General features: G+C 36.4%; 2 protein-coding genes across 2 annotated transcripts in view; one reads left to right on the forward strand and one right to left on the reverse strand.

The window, feature by feature from the left end:
• LOC123870359 (DNA mismatch repair protein Msh2) overlaps positions 1-22,013 on the forward strand; it is a 28,352-nt gene that overhangs the window by 680 nt on the left and 5,659 nt on the right. The window contains exons 2-10 of the mRNA XM_045913623.1: positions 1,037-1,086; positions 12,605-12,799; positions 13,712-13,903; positions 16,912-17,064; positions 17,621-17,856; positions 19,201-19,359; positions 19,884-20,091; positions 20,700-20,859; positions 21,614-21,788. Coding sequence (XP_045769579.1) covers positions 1,037-1,086; positions 12,605-12,799; positions 13,712-13,903; positions 16,912-17,064; positions 17,621-17,856; positions 19,201-19,359; positions 19,884-20,091; positions 20,700-20,859; positions 21,614-21,788 — 1,528 coding nt within the window. The remainder of the gene's footprint in view (positions 1-1,036; positions 1,087-12,604; positions 12,800-13,711; positions 13,904-16,911; positions 17,065-17,620; positions 17,857-19,200; positions 19,360-19,883; positions 20,092-20,699; positions 20,860-21,613; positions 21,789-22,013) is intronic.
• LOC123870358 lies at positions 972-10,132 on the reverse strand. The gene is made up of 4 exons (XM_045913620.1): positions 10,031-10,132; positions 6,130-8,811; positions 4,320-5,865; positions 972-2,818 (listed from the first exon to the last, which is right to left on the reverse strand). Exons 2-4 carry the CDS (start codon positions 8,788-8,790, stop codon positions 1,167-1,169), a joined length of 5,859 nt encoding a protein of 1,952 aa, XP_045769576.1. The 5' UTR covers positions 8,791-8,811; positions 10,031-10,132; the 3' UTR covers positions 972-1,166.

Below are 22,013 nucleotides of genomic sequence, written 5' to 3' on the forward strand. Positions count from 1 at the left end.
GTACGATGCTGTGTAGAAATCTAAGCGGTATATCTTTAATAAAAACTGCCATAACCCTTCCAGGTTAGCCAGCTTCCATCTTAGATTGCATCTTCACTTACCACCAGGGTGAGATTGTAGTCAAGGGCTAACTTGTATCTGAATAACTATAAATTTTATAAAAAATGATTGACCAAACTTTGGATGTATCTAGCAGTTGGTATTTCTATTTCCATGCCTCAGAAAGCATATTGCACTATTCATATTATAACAGATTTTTATTATTACCTAGGTACTTTTATCCCTAAACCCACTAAATTAACTCAGATTGAGCATGTAATTAACACATTTTTAAAAAAGAATACTGCTTATTTACTTGAGCGGAAAGGAGATTTGTTTCAGCTGACATTTTTTTAACTATATAGACTAGCGCTTGGCTGCAGCTGCAGTCAGACCTGCTAGCAAGTGATGATGCAGCCTAAGATGTAGCGCAATATTACAAAATATGAAAAAATTATCACATTATCTATCAATAATCTGATCTACTTAACACATCTCCACCTCTATACGCTTTGATGGATCCTGAGCCTTAAACTTTTAAAATAATTGGCCCACTGGAAACTGAACTTAGCTCAAATTCTATGTCGAAAAAATAAAATGTGGACTAAATTTAACAATAAAAGTAATAAACCCTCCTATGATTTAGGGTTACAAAAGAGAAAATAAAAGTTTTATGATTTTTTTTATAACATTTCATTTAGTAACTTCATCAACAATCATTTATATTTATTTGGAAAGCTTTATTGCACACACAAACATAATAATAATATATACAGAACACATTAGAAGATACTATACTAGATGGTGCAAAGGTGGCCTTATTGCTATAACAATCTCTTACAGGCAACCTTTGGTGTATGGATTTAGTTAGTCATTAAAGGATTCAATCATCTAACTTACTGTTGAAATTAAATTAAGTATAAAATTCATACTTCAAGAAAATCTTAATAATATAAATACTAAATACAATAGTTATAAAATATTTTTCTTATTTCAGATTCAGTACAGCAACAAGCATTTGTTAAATACTTTCACTCTTTGACTGATGTAAGTAAACAATTTTTTATGCACCATTTCTATACCTAACAAAGTCAAATTATTATATGAGAATGTAGTAAATAAGCTAGTTAGCTACTAAACCATGATACTACAGAATCCTTAGCTCTCTTAGTCTTATTCCATACTGAGCCCCAAAATCCAGATTTTTCTGTAGTTGGTTCTATAGGAGGTGAAATATCATTGTGACTTTTGGAGGGTTCAACATTTTGGCTTTTATATTGTATGTTTTGTTCCTGTACATACAGGTTTCCTGGACTTGTTTCAAATTGTTTTGAGATGGTTTCTGAATTCTGTAGAATATTTTTATCAGCTGACATTTGTATTTGTTGACCAAAATCATCTTGTGAATTCATTCTTACAGTTTGTTCTTCTGGAATATCTAGTAATTCTCTACCATTTTTCTTATCAAAATTCTGTAACTGGCCTACAATTTTTTGACTTATCTCTAATTTTTCCATATTTTGTTCTTCAAATGGCTCTAAATGTTTCATACTCTCCTGGTCAAAGTTCTGCATTTGTTGCCCCAAATTTTGCTGTTCAACATTTCCAAACTGTTGTCCAATGTCCTTTTCTCCGATATGCTCTAAATGTTGTTCCAAATTTTGTTTTTCAAAAAACTCTAACTGCTGAACCATGTTCTGTTCATCAAAAGACTGTAGATCGGGTCTCATATTTTGTTCTTCAAAAGGCTTAAGTTGTTGTGCCATATCTTGTTTATTAAAAGGCTCTAAATACTGTCCCATATTTAGCTGATCCAAGCTCTGTGTTTGTTGCACCCAGTTATGTTGTCCAAAGCTGTCTGATATCTTTTTTTCATCTTGTTGTTCATCAGTGGCACGAATTCGTTTTAGTTCATTCTGTTTGTCATTAAATGCAGGGTTACCGGATGAACTAAGATAATGAGATTTTGGCGTAGAATCGTCCACAATGGTAATAACATTTATAATTTTATTCTCAAGATTTTCTTTTGGCTTGGCGGTAGAAGTAGTCAACGATTCGATAACTGCACTTAACTCTTCCCAAATTTTGTGTTTATTTTGCTCATGTAAACTCGTTACACTCAAATTCAAAGGTTCTTTGGAAATGTCTATTTGGTCTTTTGTTAGACTAAGAGATTCTATTTCTTCCGAAGTTTTATAATTTTTTTCATTGATATTAGTGGTTTCTATCAATATATCTTCCGGACCGATGTCTCCACGCCCAATATCAATGGGGTGTAGGTTCGCAAGAGTAGAATGGTTTTCTTGCACTGCATCAACAGTGATTGTTTTTGGTGTTGTCTGTGGCGTTTTGTCATCTGAAGTAACATAGTTAACCGTAGTTGTTTCTCTTTGAATGTTTATATCAATTTCAGGTTTATCTCCAAAATTTTGTGCTGTATTTTGTTTTGGTATTCCTGAATGATCCAAATGATTAACATTGAATAAGAACTCTGAATTATGTGTTGCACCTTGACTTTCTTTAAAATCGATATTATGATGGTGAAAATAGCTCCCGTGTTCTAAATTATGACAATCCTTTCTCTTGCTTATATTTTCTAGCGGTTCTTGTACATAATATGGCAATCCATTTATCTCTCTGTAATTTGTATAATATGGAACAAATCTCCCATCTACAGTCCATGGCTGATAAAATTGATATCCTGTATAACCATTTGCCGTATTTTGCGTTTCTTGACCGAAGCTTGCTACATTCTGTGATTGAGCTTGCTGTCCCAGGTCTGATTAGCGATTTTTTTAATAATAAACATGAATATTTAATTATATTTAAATATTATTACTTAATTATCAAGGAAAATCGGCCAATTTCCAGTCAGACTCACGCACCGAGTGTTCTGTACTCAGGTATTTTTTGACATTTTGCACGATAAATCAAAAACATACAAAAAATAAATGAAAATCTGTTTCAGAATGCACAGATAAAGTCCTTTAATATGGTACCCCACTTGGTTATATTTCTTTGAAAATTAAAATACTAATTAATTATTATTATTATTTGTTCATGAACACATTTTATTCTTTTTTTTTGTGGTGTAACCACAAATTCACAGTTTTCAGATTTTTTTCCTTTACTTGTGCTATTAGACCTACCTTCCTGCCGAATTTCATGGTTCTAGGTCAACGGGAAGTACCTAAGATTTCTTAATAGGCACGACAGACAATATAGACGGACAGAAAGACAACGAAGAGAGCCTATAAGGGTTCCTTTTTTCCTTTTGAGGTACGGAACCCTAAAAATCCTTTAGATTCATGTATATTTTTACATTTATTTGCATTAGATCTTCAAATTAATGTGACATGTGACAAATTGAATCAAAGTAAGGAAGGCCAGGAACAAAAACAATTTTTCTCGAAAATATACGACTACGGGAATATGACGCATCTATACTTATACTTACTAATAAATAAAATTGAAGTGTCTGTCTATAATTTCAAAATAACTACCTCATATCAAGCTCATTTGGTTATTTGAACTGTACCATAACTGAATCACACGTTTTTTAAATTTTGGTCTGTCTGTTTTGTCGTAAGACGGGCTAATCTTCGAAACGGCTGAACCTATTTTGACGGGACTTTCACAAACAAGTAGAGGATTAACAAAGGAGTAACATAGGTTACTTTTATAACTGACTTTCAAAAATGGAGGAGTTGTGTTTTTCGACCTATGTACACTAACATCTCTGAGATTTCTGAACCGATTTGCGTAATTTTTTACATTTTAAATCGACAGAGAAACTGTGCGATATTGTTCTAAAAAAAATTTGGATTCCAACTTCTTAATCCCGATGCTGCAGAGGATCTGACCACCAAAGCTGATGGGATTTAGAAACTGTCGGTTATGATTGATATTCGAGGTACATATTTTGTCGTTGACCTCGAGGACCCAACTCCTCAACTCTGATGCTGCGCTGTAAGGAGTTGCATTCCTTAATCCTGGTGTTCCCGCGAGATTTTTGAAAACCTATATCCACGCGGGCGAAGCTGCGGGCATCATCTAGTCCCTATTATATTTCAATATTGTTACATTGCAGTGCAGTATATTTCCGCTTTTGTCGCTAGGCAATCAAAATAATAATATATTTTAAGACATTCTAGCTGCACACATTCTTATCAAAATTACATTATAATATTATGTAACTATTTAACGCTTATATTAATTTTTTAACTTATACATTAAGTATTAACTTTATAACAAATTATAAGTTATTTATGAAAACTTACTCTCTTGCTGACCTAGATTATCGAAGTAGCTCCACTTATGTTCTTCCAAATCTTCTAGTTTTTTACCCACATAATCATTAGTTCGTTGACCCAAATCTTCTAGGTTTTGACCCAAATCTTCTACATTTTTACCCACATAATCATTAGTTCGTTGACCAAAATTTTCTAGGCTTTGACCCAAATTTTCTAGGTTTTTACCCAAAGAAGCATGACTTCGTTGACCCAAATCTTCTAGGTTTTGACCCAAATCTTCTACATTTTTACCCACATAATCATTAGTTCGTTGACCAAAATTTTCTAGGCTTTGGCCCAAATTTTCTAGGTTTTTACCTAAAGAAGCATGACTTCGTTGACCCATATCTTCTAGTTTACCCCCAAAACCCTCTGTTTGTTGATTGAGATGTCCAAGATTATTCCATTGATTTTGCGCGTGTTGACCTAAATCTTCTAGTCTATGCTGAGAACGGGGTTTTTGATCCAAATCTTCGAGTTTGCCCCAATGAGATTGTGTTTGTTGATTGAAAGCTCCTAGGTTATCCCATTGTGTCTGAGTTTGTCGACCCAAATCTTCTAGATTACCCCAATGAGATCGAGTTTGTTGACCGAAATCTCCTACCTTATCCCATTGTGTTTGAGTACGTTGACCCAAATCTTCTAGATTGCCCCAACGAGATCGAGTTTGTTGACCTAACTCTCCTACATTATCCCATTGTGTTTGAGTACGTTGACCCAAATCTTCTAGATTGCCCCAGTGAGATTGTGTTTGTTGATTTAAAGCTTCTCCTAGGTTACCCCATTGTGTTTGAGTTTGTTGACCCAAATCATCTAGTGTGCCCCAAGGAGATCGAGTAAATCGATTTAAAGATTCTCCTAGCTTATCAAATTGTGTTTGAGTTTGTTCACCCACATCTTCTAGTTTTTTACCAACATAATCATTAGTTCGTTGACCCAAATCTTCTAGGTTTTGACCCAAATCTTCTAGATTTTTACCCACATAATCATTAGTTCGTTGACCAAAATCTTCTAGATTTTGACCCAAATTTTCTAGGTTTTTACCCAAAGAAGCATGACTTCGTTGACCCATATCTTCTAGTTTACCCCCAAAACCCTCTGTTTGTTGATTGAGATGTCCAAGATTATTCCATTGATTTTGGGCGTGTTGACCTATATCTTCTAGTCTATGCTGAAAACGGGGTTTTTGATCCAAATCTTCTAGTTTGCCCCAATGAGATTGTGTTTGTTGATTGAAAGCTCCTAGGTTATCCCATTGTGTCTGAGTTTGTCGACCCAAATCTTCTAGATTGCCCCAATGAGATCGAGTTTGTTGACCGAAATCTCCTACGTTATCCCATTGTGTTTGAGAACGTTGACCCAAATCTTCTAGATTGCCCCAACGAGATCGAGTTTGTTGACCTAACTCTCCTACCTTATCCCATTGTGTTTGAGTACGTTGACCCAAATCTTCTAGATTGCCCCAGTGAGATTGTGTTTGTTGATTTAAAGCTTCTCCTAGGTTACCCCATTGTGTTTGAGTTTGTTGACCCAAATCATCTAGTGTGCCCCAAGGAGATCGAGTAAATCGATTTAAAGATTCTCCTAGCTTATCAAATTGTGTTTGAGTTTGTTCACCCACATCTTCTAGTTTTTTACCAACATAATCATTAGTTCGTTGACCCAAATCTTCTAGGTTTTGACCCAAATCTTCTAGATTTTTACCCACATAATCATTAGTTCGTTGACCAAAATCTTCTAGATTTTGACCCAAATTTTCTAGGTTTTTACCCAAAGAAGCATGACTTCGTTGACCCATATCTTCTAGTTTACCCCCAAAACCCTCTGTTTGTTGGTTGAGATGTCCAAGATTATTCCATTGATTTTGGGCGTGTTGACCTAAATCTTCTAGTCTATGCTGAGAGCGGGGTTTTTGATCCAAATCTTCTAGTTTGCCCCAATGAGATTGTGTTTGTTGATTGAAAGCTCCTAGGTTATCCCATTGTGTCTGAGTTTGTCGACCCAAATCTTCTAGATTGCCCCAATGAGATCGAGTTTGTTGACCGAAATCTCCTACGTTATCCCATTGTGTTTGAGAACGTTGACCCAAATCTTCTAGATTGCCCCAACGAGATCGAGTTTGTTGACCTAACTCTCCTACCTTATCCCATTGTGTTTGAGTACGTTGACCCAAATCTTCTAGATTGCCCCAGTGAGATTGTGTTTGTTGATTTAAAGCTTCTCCTAGGTTACCCCATTGTGTTTGAGTTTGTTGACCCAAATCATCTAGTGTGCCCCAAGGAGATCGAGTAAATCGATTTAAAGATTCTCCTAGCTTATCAAATTGTGTTTGAGTTTGTTCACCCACATCTTCTAGTTTTTTACCAACATAATCATTAGTTCGTTGACCCAAATCTTCTAGGTTTTGACCCAAATCTTCTAGATTTTTACCCACATAATCATTAGTTCGTTGACCAAAATCTTCTAGATTTTGACCCAAATTTTCTAGGTTTTTACCTAAAGAAGCATGACTTCGTTGACCCATATCTTCTAGTTTACCCCCAAAACCCTCTGTTTGTTGATTGAGATGTCCAAGATTATTCCATTGATTTTGGGCGTGTTGACCTAAATCTTCTAGTCTATGCTGAGAGCGGGGTTTTTGATCCAAATCTTCTAGTTTGCCCCAATGAGATTGTGTTTGTTGATTTAAAGCTCCTAGGTTATCCCATTGTGTCTGAGTTTGTCGACCCAAATCTTCTAGATTGCCCCAATGAGATCGAGTTTGTTGACCGAAATCTCCTACCGTATCCCATTGTGTTTGAGTACGTTGACCCAAATCTTCTAGATTGCCCCAACGAGATCGAGTGTGTTGACCGAAATCTCCTAGCTTATCCCATTGTGTTTGAGTTTGTTGACCCAAATCTTCTAGTGTGCCCCAAGGAGATCGAGTATGTCGGTTGTCATCTATATTTATTGATCGTCTTACACGTTGCTGACTGTCATCTAAGCAATAAGTACAGGCATAACCTTGTTTTGCAGATGCAGCTGTTAATCTTTGCAATGCTTGTTCGCCATCTACTGGTTTTATAATATATGGATCACCACGCCTTTCCCATGACTTATGGTAGGAATATGAAGAATGATAGCTTTTCGGTTTAGAATCAATACCTTCAACGAGGTTATTTGAATTAACTGTACCATCTGAAATATGAGAACTCAGCAGATTAGCTGCTGCTGCATCATAAGCTTTATGAGTGTAAGCACTTGAATCACTGGCTCCAGCGTTGTATGCATTTGAAGCACTGGTTCCATAATTGTAAGCATTTAAAGCACTAGCTCCGGAATCATATGTTTGACTTTGACGTCGTGATTGATTAGATAATGCATTTTTGGTACTCGCACTATATCCACTTAAGTAAGCGCTGTTCGCGCTGCTTGCATGACTATTAACTGCTGAGGCTAAATCGCTTTCATACTTTTTACTGGCTAGCTGTGACAATTGTGCGTCCTCGTACAGCTCACTGTTCGTTGGAATCAGACTCACCATTGGAGCTACTGTTACTGGTATCGAGTCCTTTTTTTCCCATTCTTTACGATAGCTGTATGAAGATTCATAATGTTTCGCATCAGTTGTAGGTTTATAATATAGTCGCTTTCCAGTAGTGTCTAAGATTTCCGAATCAGAGTGTATTGTATCTAGTGCTGCATTCGTGTCATAAACTTGAGCCGCTACCGGAATCGCTATTCTAGTACCAGGTCGTATATAGACCCTCACTGGTGTAGCGTAGATCAAACTACTGCTTGTTTTATGATCACTGTCGGCGCTGGCACTGTTGCTTTTTTCGTAGCCCGACCGCGCCTGACTACTGCTTTGAGTGTATTTATATTTATTTGCTCCATGACTATCATATTCATAATTTCTAGCGTCGTAATTAATATTATCAGCAGCCTTTTGCGCATCAGTTTGCAAATACTGTGAAGCTAGACCTAAAGATTGGAATCCAGAGCTAAGTCCAGAACTCTGCGCTCGGCTGCTGCTGTGTTCATTAGCAGCCAAATATGAATTTCCGTATCCTGAATAATCTGAGTATCCTGATTTTTGCGACAGTGAATCTCCGGAAATTGTGCCTTCCCCGAAGTTCCTTCCTTTTAGGTTACTTAAATCGTAGTTGCCTGATCCGTAGAGACCTCTGGAATTTGCCGCGGCGAACACACTCCCTGTCCTTGTGTTGGCACCTTCGCCGAGTTCCCCGTCAACGTTTCTCACGAGTGTGCTCATTTGATGTTGCGCTAATGAGTCCATATTGTGTGCCCTTTCGTAGTTTCCGCCCATGTTTCCCCTCTGAGCTCCATAATACCCAGACTTGGACCCATCGTCGGATGAACTTCTGGAATACTGGAAGTCTTCTTTCTCTTTGTACACTTCGGGTTTGGAAGCAGCTAATGCCCACAATGAGGCTATTAGGATAAGAAGCCTCATTTTGATAGAGTTGCAGGCAATCTGTAAAAACCAATATTAAACACTTTAAGTAATTCACATATACAACAGATTTTATTATCCTTATTGCGTTATACCAGTAAATATGTTTCAACTCAAAAGCTTAGATAAGCCGAACGTAGATATAATATTTGAAAAGTAAACTATTTAACCGCTGCCTGACAAGTTGATAGAAATAAAAAACCGGCCAAGTGTGAGTCGGACTCGCGCACCGACGGTTCCGTACTCGGGTATTTTTCCGACATTTTGCACAGTAGATCAAAAACTTTTGTGCATAAAAATAAATAAAAATCGGTTTTAGAATGTACAGGTGAAACCCTTTCATAATATTACGATACCACACTTGGTATATTGTTTTGAAAATTGAAAAATACTAATTATTTGTTCATGAACACATTTTAATATTTTTTTTGTGATGCAACTACAAACACACGGTTTTCGGATTTTTTTCTTTACTTGTGCTATAAGACCTATCTACCTGCCTTTCATGATTCTAGATAAACGGGAAGTACCCTAGTTTTCTTGATAGACACGACAGACAGACAACAAAGTGATCCTGTAAGGGTTCCGATTTTCCTTTGAGGTACGGAACCCTAAAAATTGATGCTAAGGATCAAATGAATATAAACTAATTTAAAAAGATTTACTTATATATAATTTACTTTACGATAGCCTATAGGTATCTGTACTAGGTACAGTATTTGCATAACTGCCATATTACATTGAAAATATGGAGTATTGAAAGGCACCATAGCTTACTTTTTAATAAATCTGCAAGTAAATAATTGTTAAATCAAAACGAATACTTACTTAATTTTTGATTATTTTTATTTACAGCTACTAGCATTTTTATTTCAGCTATTTGTGGATTATTTAGAATAAAAAAATCGGTCACGTGCGAGTCGGACTTGCAACGAAGGGTTCCGTACCATTTTACTAAAATAACACGTTTTAATTCATTTAATTTTCATAGCGGCCATTTTGAAAATTTAATATTTGTTGTTATAGCGTCAATAGGAATACATTTTGTGTGAAAATTTCAACTATTTATCTATTACGGTTCACGAGATACAGACGGATCACGACAGCGGAGGCTTAGTATAGGTACAAAACCCTACAACCAAACGACCAATATTTAAAACCATTGATACCTAAATATTGATGCCACTTGTAATTTTATTAATACGCAAACGAAATTTTAATATTGTATTAAAAAACTTACATTTTGAAAAAAATATTTTGAACCACACTATAGAAACCACGTCTGCGCACTGACATTGCACGGGATCGAGCCGCCAATTTATTTAGCTTTAATTTAATATCTCCCGCATGATAACCCGTTGCCCCGTAATGATCGATCCTATATTCTCAGAAGTGCAAACGTATACAAATACGATTTTAACAAATAAAACAAAACTTGTGAGGACTCATTATTGTGACTGCATCATTATTTACGTCTCTGATCTAGGCACACCTGAATCAGCACGGTGCAATAGTGCCATAAGTCTAAAAACTGAAGAATAGATAGGTAGGTACATAATCAAGGAGCTGGCGAACAAAACGGTGTAACGGTTAGGTACACTTCTGATCAAGATACCATTTCCCGAGCAAATCGACCTAAAACTACTGCAAAATTGAGTCAAAATTTCATGATTTAGATCACTGAGTAGAAACTTGAATTAAATTCTAAGCAAAACGGCCTAAAACTGCGCTAAAGTTAAGTCCAAAGTTCGTACAGTATGTACACTTACACTGCACACTGTAGATAAAGTTTCAGCAGCTTTCATTCCGTTTTTTGCTCATATCCGGGGGCACAGCAATGGCCCCGCCAAGATAAAATTTTGTGTCGTGCAATTACCTACATCGTTTTGTTCACAAGCTCCTCATTCGATGTGAAATATTATTGTAATCTAATTAGTAATTAATAATAATAATGAATCTATCGCTTCTACAATCTACATGTGAAAATATGCTTAGGTGTGTTACAGATGAATATTGCCAACGGAAAACTATTCGACATTTCAAAGAGCTTTTAATTTTCATATCTATAATAATAAATAAAATTGTCTGTCTGTAATTTCGAAATAACTACCTCATATTAAGCTCATATGGTTTTCAATAATATAAATATCCGAGAACATGATGAGGTACAATAGGGATTAGGGATGATGACTACTAGTCAAATCAGTGACCTTTTATCAAACGTCAAAACGCTCGATTAGCACAGCGCTTAGTAAGGGACCTTGTATGAAATTCAGATACACACACATCTGTTACAGTTTGTAACAGATGTGACGTCATAGACATTTGACATAACTGGACGTACTTTTTTAGTTAAATCGATAATAAGGGCAAAACCTAGGTGGTTAAATAGGTGATAAATTTTTTGTCATTTTAATGATTCAAGTTATGATCTCATTGTTTCTTAAAAATATGTCATAAGTATTAGTGTAGGCGTTATGAGTAGGTAGTTACCTACCAGTACCAACTATTATTATATCCTGTACCAGTACTATATAATCCATACTAATATATGCGAAAGTAGTCTTTCTGTCTGCCAGCTTAACTGTGCTGTCTCCGTTTAACCGATTTGGCAAAAAATACGGAAATAGTTTAAAAGTAAAGGTCTCGGTAAAGGTCATAGGTAGTCATTTTCATCACGGAAAATCATAATATCATACTTATTTAAACGCGTACCTAGTTAGTAGTTTTAATTTTAACGATAAAGTCCTGGATTGACATTGATCTCGTTATAAAAGTGGGTCGTACGGTCCAAGGACCTTTTAAAGAAAACATATTATTTTGCATTATACTTAAAAATAAAAGTCATTTTACGTTAAAGATTGTTAATCGTTGTGTGTCGTGTATACCCTGCTTTTATATGAAAATATTTATTAATTCGATTTTAAAAATACTTAACTTTACATTTAGTGCAGTCTTTATCAATTAAAATCAAGAGCTTCCAGAAACTTCTAATGCATAAAAAAATCGCTCATTTGCGACAAGGATGTCATAACTCAAAATTTATAATTTTACAGGAGAGCATTTTTAAAGTTTGATTAAAAATCACATGCGGCACGAGCGGCATTTTGTAGCAAAAACTAGATTTTTTTTCTAAGTATGGTAGTATAATTAACTAAAACATCGGGTTTTTTGAGTTATGACATCCTTATCGCAAATAAGCGAAATATAAACTTACCTATAAGTCGCTGTTATGTTGTTCACATAATATCATATTTCCATAAAATTAATATACTTAATACATTATAGGTACACTGTATCAATCATTTTATCCTGTTATAACAATAGGTACTTTGTTATTTAATTTTATATAATGAGAAATATATGGAAACCATATCTATAAATGGCAATAACAACAGTCAGGCGCGGATCCAGACAGACCTCAAAGAAGGTTGTGGGCACAGCCACCCAAAAATCGGCCAAGTGCGAGTCGGAGTATGAACTCGCTCATTATCAACATAGTGCTGTCCTACTTACAAAGGAAATGTTTACAAAATATATGACGATTGACGCCCTAACCAAAATTTTGTACAGTGTTAAAAGCCGTGGAAGGAACACTAGTATAAATTAATAAAACTTTAAAATGATGCTTTTTTCACTCACCAAAATTACAAAAATAAATGTTTTTAATAACTTAGTTGATTGGAAGAGATCTAAATATTGCTATTTTTCGTAAAGCTGGAATTAATTGATAGGCCTAAAAGTAATGTTATCGTTTTCACAATTCTCCCAGCTGAAGAGGATGTTATATTAACTTAAACCAATTCGTTTGCAGAAACCGCCAACCACCGTTAGGATATTCGATCGCAATGACTACTACAGCGTTCATGGCATCGACGCGACTACGGCTGCGAGGGAAGTCTTCTCATCTATTTCAAATATCAAGAAAATGGGGATTGAACCCAACCGACTTGATTACCTTGTGCTGTCTAAAGGGAACTTCGAAATTCTTATAAGGCAACTACTATTGGTAAGGTTTCAGCTATTTTCGTCCGTATTACACGCATTCCCGTTTATCGAACAACTATATGATGATGCCCGCGACTTCGTCCGCGTAGTTTAAGGTTTTTTAAAAATACCGTGGGAACTCTTTGTTTTTCCGAGATATAAATAGCCTATGTCCTTCCCTAGCCAAGTCCGTACCAAATTTCATCAAAATCAGTTAAACTGTTGGGCCGTGAAAAGCTATCAGACAGACAGACTGATACACACTTTCGCGTTTATAATATTAGTATTATAGGATTAGGATTGGTTCTGTACGCCGAAACATATATCCACGCCAAGGCTTGTGCGTGCTAACGGTCGTCACACGGTATAGATTTTCCGACCGCTGACAATTAGCGAGAAACGAATTCAGCTAGAAATTAGGAACGAGTTGGCGAGCAGAGTGAAGCTTGTGTAGTTGAGATAGTTTTGTCGCTGGACTCTGAGCGAGTGTGCAAGTGAGGGGCGAGTAATCATGCATCATAATATATTAATTAATCCCTGCGCAGACTTTTGACCAGAGAGCGACCAGAGAGCGTCGCTGAAAGAGTTTTTGTTTGATAGCTCTTGAAGCTGTAACAAACTAGTGGAGAATTCTCGCCGGTTGTGTGCACAGTCAGCGATTAATATTATGTTTATCTCTTATTGACACGGAATCATATGTCGATTGTAGTTACGTTTCTTGAGCGAGAAAATATACGATAGATAGTCGTTTCCTCATTGACAGTGGAACAACTGCCTTAAAATAATAAAATATAATTTTCTAGATATGAAACATATTATCTTGTTACTGTCCGTATGCGATTTATTTTAACGTGAGTCGTTTTTGGTCTTGACAAACACGCTTTACCTTAAATTAAAAGCTTATGAAAACATCCTTCGATTTTTGTATTTTCAGGTACGACGATATAGAGTGGAAATATACGTTGCAGAGGGGTCAGTCAAATCTTGCGAATGGGTATTGAAATACAAAGGATCACCAGGCAATATGTCGCAGTTGGAAGAAGTACTAGGCGAAGGACTAGGCTCTCCCAATGAACAGGCTCCTTGCTTGATGGCAGTCAATATGAAGAGTGACTCAGTCACAAAGGTACGATTACTTGAGTCCATTTCCTTCCATCGTCATCGCCAACTGATAGATATCCACTAATTACTTACAAGAGACATAGATCTCTTGTAGTTACTTCTACATATCCATCCAGCGATTCCCTACGCTCGACTTTGTTTGATGTTGTATGCCCACCTAGTGATGGGTCTGCCAACGCTGTGCTTTCCGGTACTGGATCGCTATTCCAGTACCCTGGGACCGCCACGTCTGTTTCTTCGAACTATGCGCCCATCCCATTGTCACTTCAGCTTTATAATCCATCAAGTATGTCGGTTTACTTTATGTAATGATTATGTAATGAATAATTTAAAAAAAATGTCGTGTTCCCTATCAGCGCTACGTAAGAAAAGTTGAAATTACATAATTTTAAACAAGATTGTAGTTCCTACCTACCTCCCCCACCTACCTATTTAACATGTCTTGTAATTAAAGTAAAAATAAAACTTCTTTTAAAATAATAATAAGTTGTAATAAAAGAAGTGCCTATCTAAACACAACAAAGATAAAGTTCAAAACAAAACTTGACTTTTCCTAACTAAGTATATATATTCCTAATATAGTAAAATCGATTGAGTAGTTGAGTCATAAAGAAGTCTAAAAACAAACAAATTAATAGCTATCAGAATTATACTATTGGATATTCAAGAGGTAAGTATTAGATTGATCTCTGGATAGTGGGTCATTAACGTCGATCGCTGCCGTCTTTATCTTAACTTGACCATGAATAGAGTTATCTCTACGATTTGACCTTTTAGTAAATAAGTAATCGTAATTTTGCTTTGAGCAGTGGATTTAAAAGAATCCATTTGGTTTTATACACTTGACAAAAACAAAATGATATAGATATCTATTTAGGTATTACTGGTTATAGGATGATGCTCCCCTGGGCGGAAACCATATAATCGATCCAGGAAGTGATTCGGACGATGACGAGGATTTTACGCTCGAGCAGCTGCGCAAGCTTCTGGTGGAAGAGGATCTGGAAGAGCCCGGACTTGAGGATCCGGAGGAGCCTATGACGGAGGATTTTGCGTGGTCGGAAGATATTGCTTCTTTTGCCGGAGTGCGCGAGAATTCCCTGAAGTACCTGGTGCTAAAATTGACGGAACAAGTCCATCAGGCTTAGTACTGGTAGATTCACTTGACTATTCAAAACCACTTGTAAAATTATTGCTCTATTGGGAGTGATAAATTCAATTACATTTAAAAGCACAGATTTTTATTTGACTAAAAAATCTTTTTTTTTAATATAATGTATAATTAATATATTATTATAAGCTATCTATACACGTGACAGCTTGACGAAGTTTTATTTGCCTAAGTAATCTTTTTGTTGTTTTGCAATTTCTACTGTGTTTTTATATGTAATGTTTCGCTTTGCATCCTATTTCTTCTTTCGATACATGTGAAAGCCTGATGGGAATTTTATTTGCCTGATTTTTACTATTTGTGTGTTGTATCTTTCAATTTCTACTGTGTTTTTTTTATGTTTAATTGTTTTGTTTTGTATGCTTTATGCTTCCGATAAACACGAAAATGGGAGTTTTATTTTCGCCCGATTTTTACTGTAATTGTGTTTTGTATCTTGTAATTTCGACTGTATTTTTATGTTTAATTGTTTCTGTTTTTATCGTATTCTTCCAATGCACTTGAAAGCCTGATAGAAGTTTTGTTATTTGTAATTCCAACTTTTTTATTATTTGTATGATTCTGTGTTTGATACTATTTTTACTAACTGTACCAGATAGCCAGGAGGTTAATGTTTTTCTAGATTTATTGTAATAAACGCTGATAATAAAGAATTTCCAGAAAGTTTCTTGTTTTATTGATTAAACCAAACACATGACAATATTTTGTAAGAAATTAGCAATGGATAAGTACACACTACACAAGAACTGTATTTAGCAGAATTCAACCGAATAAAACATAAAGCTTTCATTATCTTAACAAACAGCTGATAACTTTTAATTATTGCTAACAGTATCTTATTCAAAGAATTCTCTGAAATATGTATTATCTTTTTTAGGGTTGCGGACCCAAAGAGTAAAACGGTTTAAAAAACTGCACACTCTTGAGTTCGCCGCCTAACCAATAAGTCGGATAGAATTCGAAGAAAATTAATACTAGATACTTTTATTTTTACGTAGGTAGCTATAAATATAGCCAAAAGGGATTTTTGTGATTTAACAATTCAGTATAATACGTAAAATTTCGTTCTCATATAACGTATTAAATATCCCGTGGGAACTCTTTAATTTTCGGAATAAATAGTAGCCTGTGCCCGTCTCCCGGATGCGAGCTATCTCTCTCCAAATACATGATGCCTGCGACTTGATCACAAAGATTTTGGTTTTTAGGGTTCCGTACCCGAAGGCTGCCAACAGGATCCTATTATTAAGACTCCGCTGTCCGTCCGTCCGTCCGTCTGTCTGTTAGCGGGCTGTATCTCGTGAACCGTAATAGGTAGATAGTCGAAATTTTCAAACTGGCCGCCATGACAATTAAAAAAAAATTAAAGTGTTATTTCTTGCACGATGGTACGGAGTGCGTGTCCTTCATGTGCGAGTCCAACTCGCTCTTAACCGATTTTTTAAGAATCGTGGGAACTATGATCAATTTCGGGATAAAAAAGTAGCAGTATCTTCGCTGTGATGCATGCTATCTCTATACTAACCCGTGAGAAGCTAGCAGACAGACAAACACGCTTTCGCATTTATAATATTAGTATGGAAGTGTAAGGTTCCATTATTATTTTATTAATTTTTACCCGACTGAGGCGAATCCCAAAGGAGGGTTATGTGTTTGACCTTTATGTATGTATGTCCGTTTCTATGTCGGCTTTCATTTTTTCATTTGGAGAATTTTCATTTGGGTGGTAATATTCGGTAGGTTGGTAACGGGGGAAGGTTGGGGGGAGAGGGAGGCGCTGACGGTATATGGCTAACAGGAGTAAAGATGATGTAACAACCAATTTTAATATAATCTTCCAGGGTAGACTGTTAGGCGTGGCGTGCATATCGCAGGGGGACTATCTAATGTCCGTATCGGAGTTCACGGATGATGACCTCCTCACGGAATTAGAAACAATCGCTGTGCAAATGGCGCCTTCCGAATGCATCATTTCATCCACTGAAAACGATGATGTAAGTAATCGTAACGATGAAGTAAGATGATGTAAAAATAAGGTTTTTTTGAAATAAAAAATAGCAAGCAAACGAGCAGGCGGGTCACCTGATGTTAAGTGATTACCGCCACCCATGAACATTTGCAGCACCAGAGGAATTGCCGATGCATTGCCAGCTTTTCAATAAGTTGGTGAATCTAGTGGAAACGTCGAAGTATGTAATTATGAACGTATGTAACTCAAGTCTGTATTCTGTGGATGGTTTCATAAAAATTGATCGTGAGTGCCCTACTGTAGGGCAACATTTTTTTCAATTAAGTATTTCGTACGGCCCCTAAGAAGACCTAATAATAAAAAAAAAAAAAAGATAAACCAATATTTTGTTGAAGTTACTCGAATGCATTCATTCATTCTTTTATTTTAGTCAACACACCGACGAATTTAATTCTTGGTACTAATATCACGGAATTTCATAAAATGACGCTTTCGTGTTTTACGAAAATAACTACCCAAATTTTCCCACTTACAAAATACCCAAATGCTTTTATGCAAGACCAGTTATTCTTTTATTACAGTACAAAGCCTTGAAAAAAGTTATGGACAGGGCGAACGTAACACTAACCAAGCTGAAAAAGACGGACTTTTCTACCGAAGGTCTCATCCAAGATTTGAACCGGCTACTGAAGTTCAAAGAAAGTCAACAGCAAGACGCCAACGCCTTTCCAGAGACGAGCAAACAAGTCGCTATGACCAGCTTGGCTGCAGCTATAAAATACATTTCGTTATTAAATGATAATACCAATTTTGGAAGGTATGGTAAATCTCCTTTACCAAATTTTTAGGGTTCTGTACCTCAACAGGAAAAACTGAACCCTTATAGGATCAATTTGTTGTCTGTTTGTCTGTCAGTCTGTCTGTCCATCCGTCCGTCCGTCCGTCCGTCCGTCCGTCCGTCCGTCCGTCGGGTCTGTCAAGAAACTTATAGGGTACTTTCCGTTGACCTAGAATCATGAAATTTGGCAGGTAGGTAGGTCTTATAGCACAAGTACAGGAATTCAAATTCAAATTCAAATTCAAAATGTTTTTATTCAATTAGACTTTTACAAGTTCTTTCGAATCGTCAAAAGCATCTACCACTGGTTCGGAATGCCTTTCCTACCGAGAAGAACCAGCAAGAAACTCGGCGGTTGCTCTTTTCAAAGATTTGATATACAATATTATGCCATGTATAAAAGCAATTGAAGTCCTGCGCTAAAATAAATCTGAAAACCGCGTTTTTCTGGTCACATCATTTAATAATTTTTTTTTTTGGGTATCATATGAAAGGGCTTTACATTCTAAAACAGATTTTTATTTATTTATTTATTTTTATGCATAATAGTTTTTGATTTATCGTGCAAAATGTTGGAAAAAATACCCGAGTACGGAACCCTCAGTGCGCGAGTCTGACTCGCACTTGGCCGGTTTTTATTTGTTGGTAGACCTAGCTTGAAAATTTATAAAAAAACTAAAAGATTCTCGAAGACACGATGTAAGTAGGTAAATAACAAACGACCTACATTTCTATAAATATCGTCCTGTTTCTGATAATAATAATGAAACATTGTTATTCGTATCGCTGAGACAGTTAATTGGAAATTGGACTCGTATTATTAGGTACCCTATCCTTTTCATCTTGTACCATGTTGGTGCAAGAAATCATTTTAAGTAATTATTAGTATTTTATTACTAAATACTACTAACCACTAATTTTAAGTCTGTCTATACTTTATGCACAAGATGAATAAACTAGTTTTCTATCTTTCTATTATTAAAACTAACATCGTAGACTGTGCAAGCTGTTGTTGCATAAATTCAGCCAATCATAACAATTGAGATAGATTCTGGCAATGTGATTTTTGCAAACATCCTGCAAGATCCTTTGATGCTGATAAATGCATACATGATATGGAAACGCGTCAACGTACCTATTTGGGATCAGATCCTGGACCCCGCGAATAACAACAGATTGATTTTGCTCCAAATTTTAAACGTTATTTCTCAGTAGATGATTAAGATTAAATTTTCCATAGCCAATAATTAGCATGAAGTTTTTACCCATCCCAAAATCGCCCAACGCGCCTAAAGAAGTTTTCACTCCAAAAAATCTTTATAGATTCCGCTTGGCCACCATACAGCCAGATTGTTTCCTGCACTTGGACGCGGCTGCTCTCACCGCATTAAATGTATTGCCGGAGCTGGGCGATTCGAGTCACGCGCCTTCGAGGAGTTTGCTGGGCCTTCTTGACAGGTGCCGGACTCAGCATGGAAAACGGTATGAAAGAATTTAGCCAATTGCCATACTATTTAGAAGTTACTACTCGGTCGCGCTAAGTTTGCACCTCGCTGGTGTGCGGCGCCTCTCCCACTTCCCCGCTCGCCTCCCCGCAGTCGTCTTGTCGCGTCAGTACGGTTCGCATACCGTACCTAAATGTCACTGTGACGTAATTGAGGTGCAAACTTAGCTTGACGGAGTAGTAAGATCAACCAATCGTTATTAACCGCCGAACTCAACTCGGCTGGGTAGCGTTAGGAAAGCTTTTAGATGTCTTCGCGCCCAAAATTCCTCAGTTCTTGAAAACTAAAGTTGAGATCTATAGAACGCACTTTGACTTTGCTTAGACTTTAGTCACTGTTAAAACGAGACAGCGCTATACTGCCTGAAATACCACATAATCCAGAGTGCATTTCTAATGTAATACCGGTGATAGAATAGCCCAACTTTCATACAAATTTCAGCATTGATCCTAATTAGATCTTCATAGTCGCTGTCGTAGATATCGTCATATTTACTTACAGACTTCTAGCCCAATGGCTTCGGCAGCCACTCCGGGACATAAATCTGATAAACGAAAGACTAGACATAGTAGAGTTGCTAATGAACAGCTCGCAACTACGCTTGCAACTCCACGATGACCATTTGCGAAGAATTCCGGACTTGCAAGCGCTGGCCCGACGCCTTACTAGGAGGAAGGCGAATTTACATGACTGTTATCGCATTTATCAGGTAGGTACCTAAAAAACCGGCCAAGTGCGAGTCAGACTCGCGCACCGAGGATTCCGTACTAGGGTATTTTTTCCGACATTTGGTGACTTACAGTCGCAGCTGACGCGAGTCTGACTCGCACTTGGCCGGTTTTTATTTATGATCTAATCTACCTTTAGATTTTGATACTCAGATTTGGTTCTGAACCTCATTCGATGTAATCGTAAAATTCCGGATGAAAAAAAGGTGCCAAAATCTAAATTAGTTAGGTTAGATTAGAATAGAAATACCCTTAGATTCTAATTGGGTAATATTATCAGGTGTTTCAATCCAATCCAATCAATCAGCTTGTATACGCTTCATACAATTCGCTGCGACACATAGATCTCACAATAGAGAGGTTCACAATCTTTCGACAGTTTATAATCTCACGAGATTGATTGTACTAAATTATAATCTAACGGTATTTACAATTTTACGGTGACATATATGTATACAGTACCAATATTTTAGAACTAAATATGGAAGGTGCATCAATCCTATTACATATCCAAGGAAGAAGGAATCGTCCGGTGATCGCAAGTTCGATCGATAAAATTACTATCAATAATTAATTAATTTTCTTCTAGGCAATCAATAGACTGCCGTCCTTACTACAATGCCTGGCAGAAGCCAACAATGCAACTGTACACTCATCATTAGCGGAGCCAATATCAGAACTCAACGATGACTTGGAAAAATTCCAGCAGATGATCGAGACCACTATGGACATGGATGCGGTCGATAGAGGTTGACTACATACTAATATTATAAAGAGAGATTTGTTTGTTTTATCACACTAATATTATAAAGGCGATAGTTTGTATGTGTGCGTGTGTGTGTGTGTGTGTGTGTGTGTGTGTGTGTATGTTTGTTACTCCTTCACGCAAAAACTACTGAACGGATTTGGCTGAAATTTAGAATGGAGATAGATTATACCCTGGATTAGCACATAGGCTACATTTTATTCCGGAAAGTCAGAGTTCCCACGGGATTTTTAAAAAACCTTTATCCACGCGAACGAAGTCGCGGGCACCATCTAGTAGTTGATAAACTCTGAAAGTATTGAATCGATTTTAATAATATTTTCACCATTAGAAAGCTACTTTATCCAGAGGCAATATATTTATTAATTTTTATTTTTGTTCGTATCTACTACAAAATTATTTGAAAAAAGATTGTAATACACATACAAACACACACTCACACACATGCGCATGCCAAATACGCACCCAGCAGGAAAGATTGCACACCAAACTTTAGAAAGAGATAACGGTTTTGTAGAGCGTCGTCTTTGTCGTTGAGACTGGCAAAGCGTTACAAAAGTATTAGTGATAGAGACGACGCTCTACGAACTTGAAATCTCTTTCTAAAGTTCGATGTGAAATATATCTAGCCGGATACTACATGGATTAACACATGGATTTGGATGGTCTATTAATGTAACGGCGAGGGGTTTCACTTTCAATATTCATTATAATTAGCAATACAATTATCATTACAGGTGATTTCTTAGTAAAACCATCCTTCGACGAACAGTTACAAAGTCTAGCTGGCGAACTAGAAAAACTGCAAACATCCGCTGAGAAGGAACTTAGTAAGGCAGCCAGAGACTTGGGCTTGGAAAGCGGCAAGACTATTAAATTGGAGAGCAATCCACAGAATGGATTCTATTTTAGGTTAGTTTTAATTATGCTCCGAGCTACGAATTTGATACAAGTTTTTGAAAAATACCTTTGATTTTATGCATCATTTTTATTACCTTACTGGTTTTCTGTCAAATTGGTGCCATTCCAATTTACGACTTATCGAATCAACAATCAAAATTTTACCAAAACCATTGCTGTGAATTGAAGAATTTAACCAAAATATGTATTTTTAGAGCAAGCATTTGACATAAGGAT

This window comes from Maniola jurtina, chromosome 12, assembly GCF_905333055.1.
Source record: "Maniola jurtina chromosome 12, ilManJurt1.1, whole genome shotgun sequence".
In the NCBI taxonomy this organism is placed as follows: Eukaryota; Metazoa; Arthropoda; class Insecta; order Lepidoptera; family Nymphalidae; genus Maniola; species Maniola jurtina.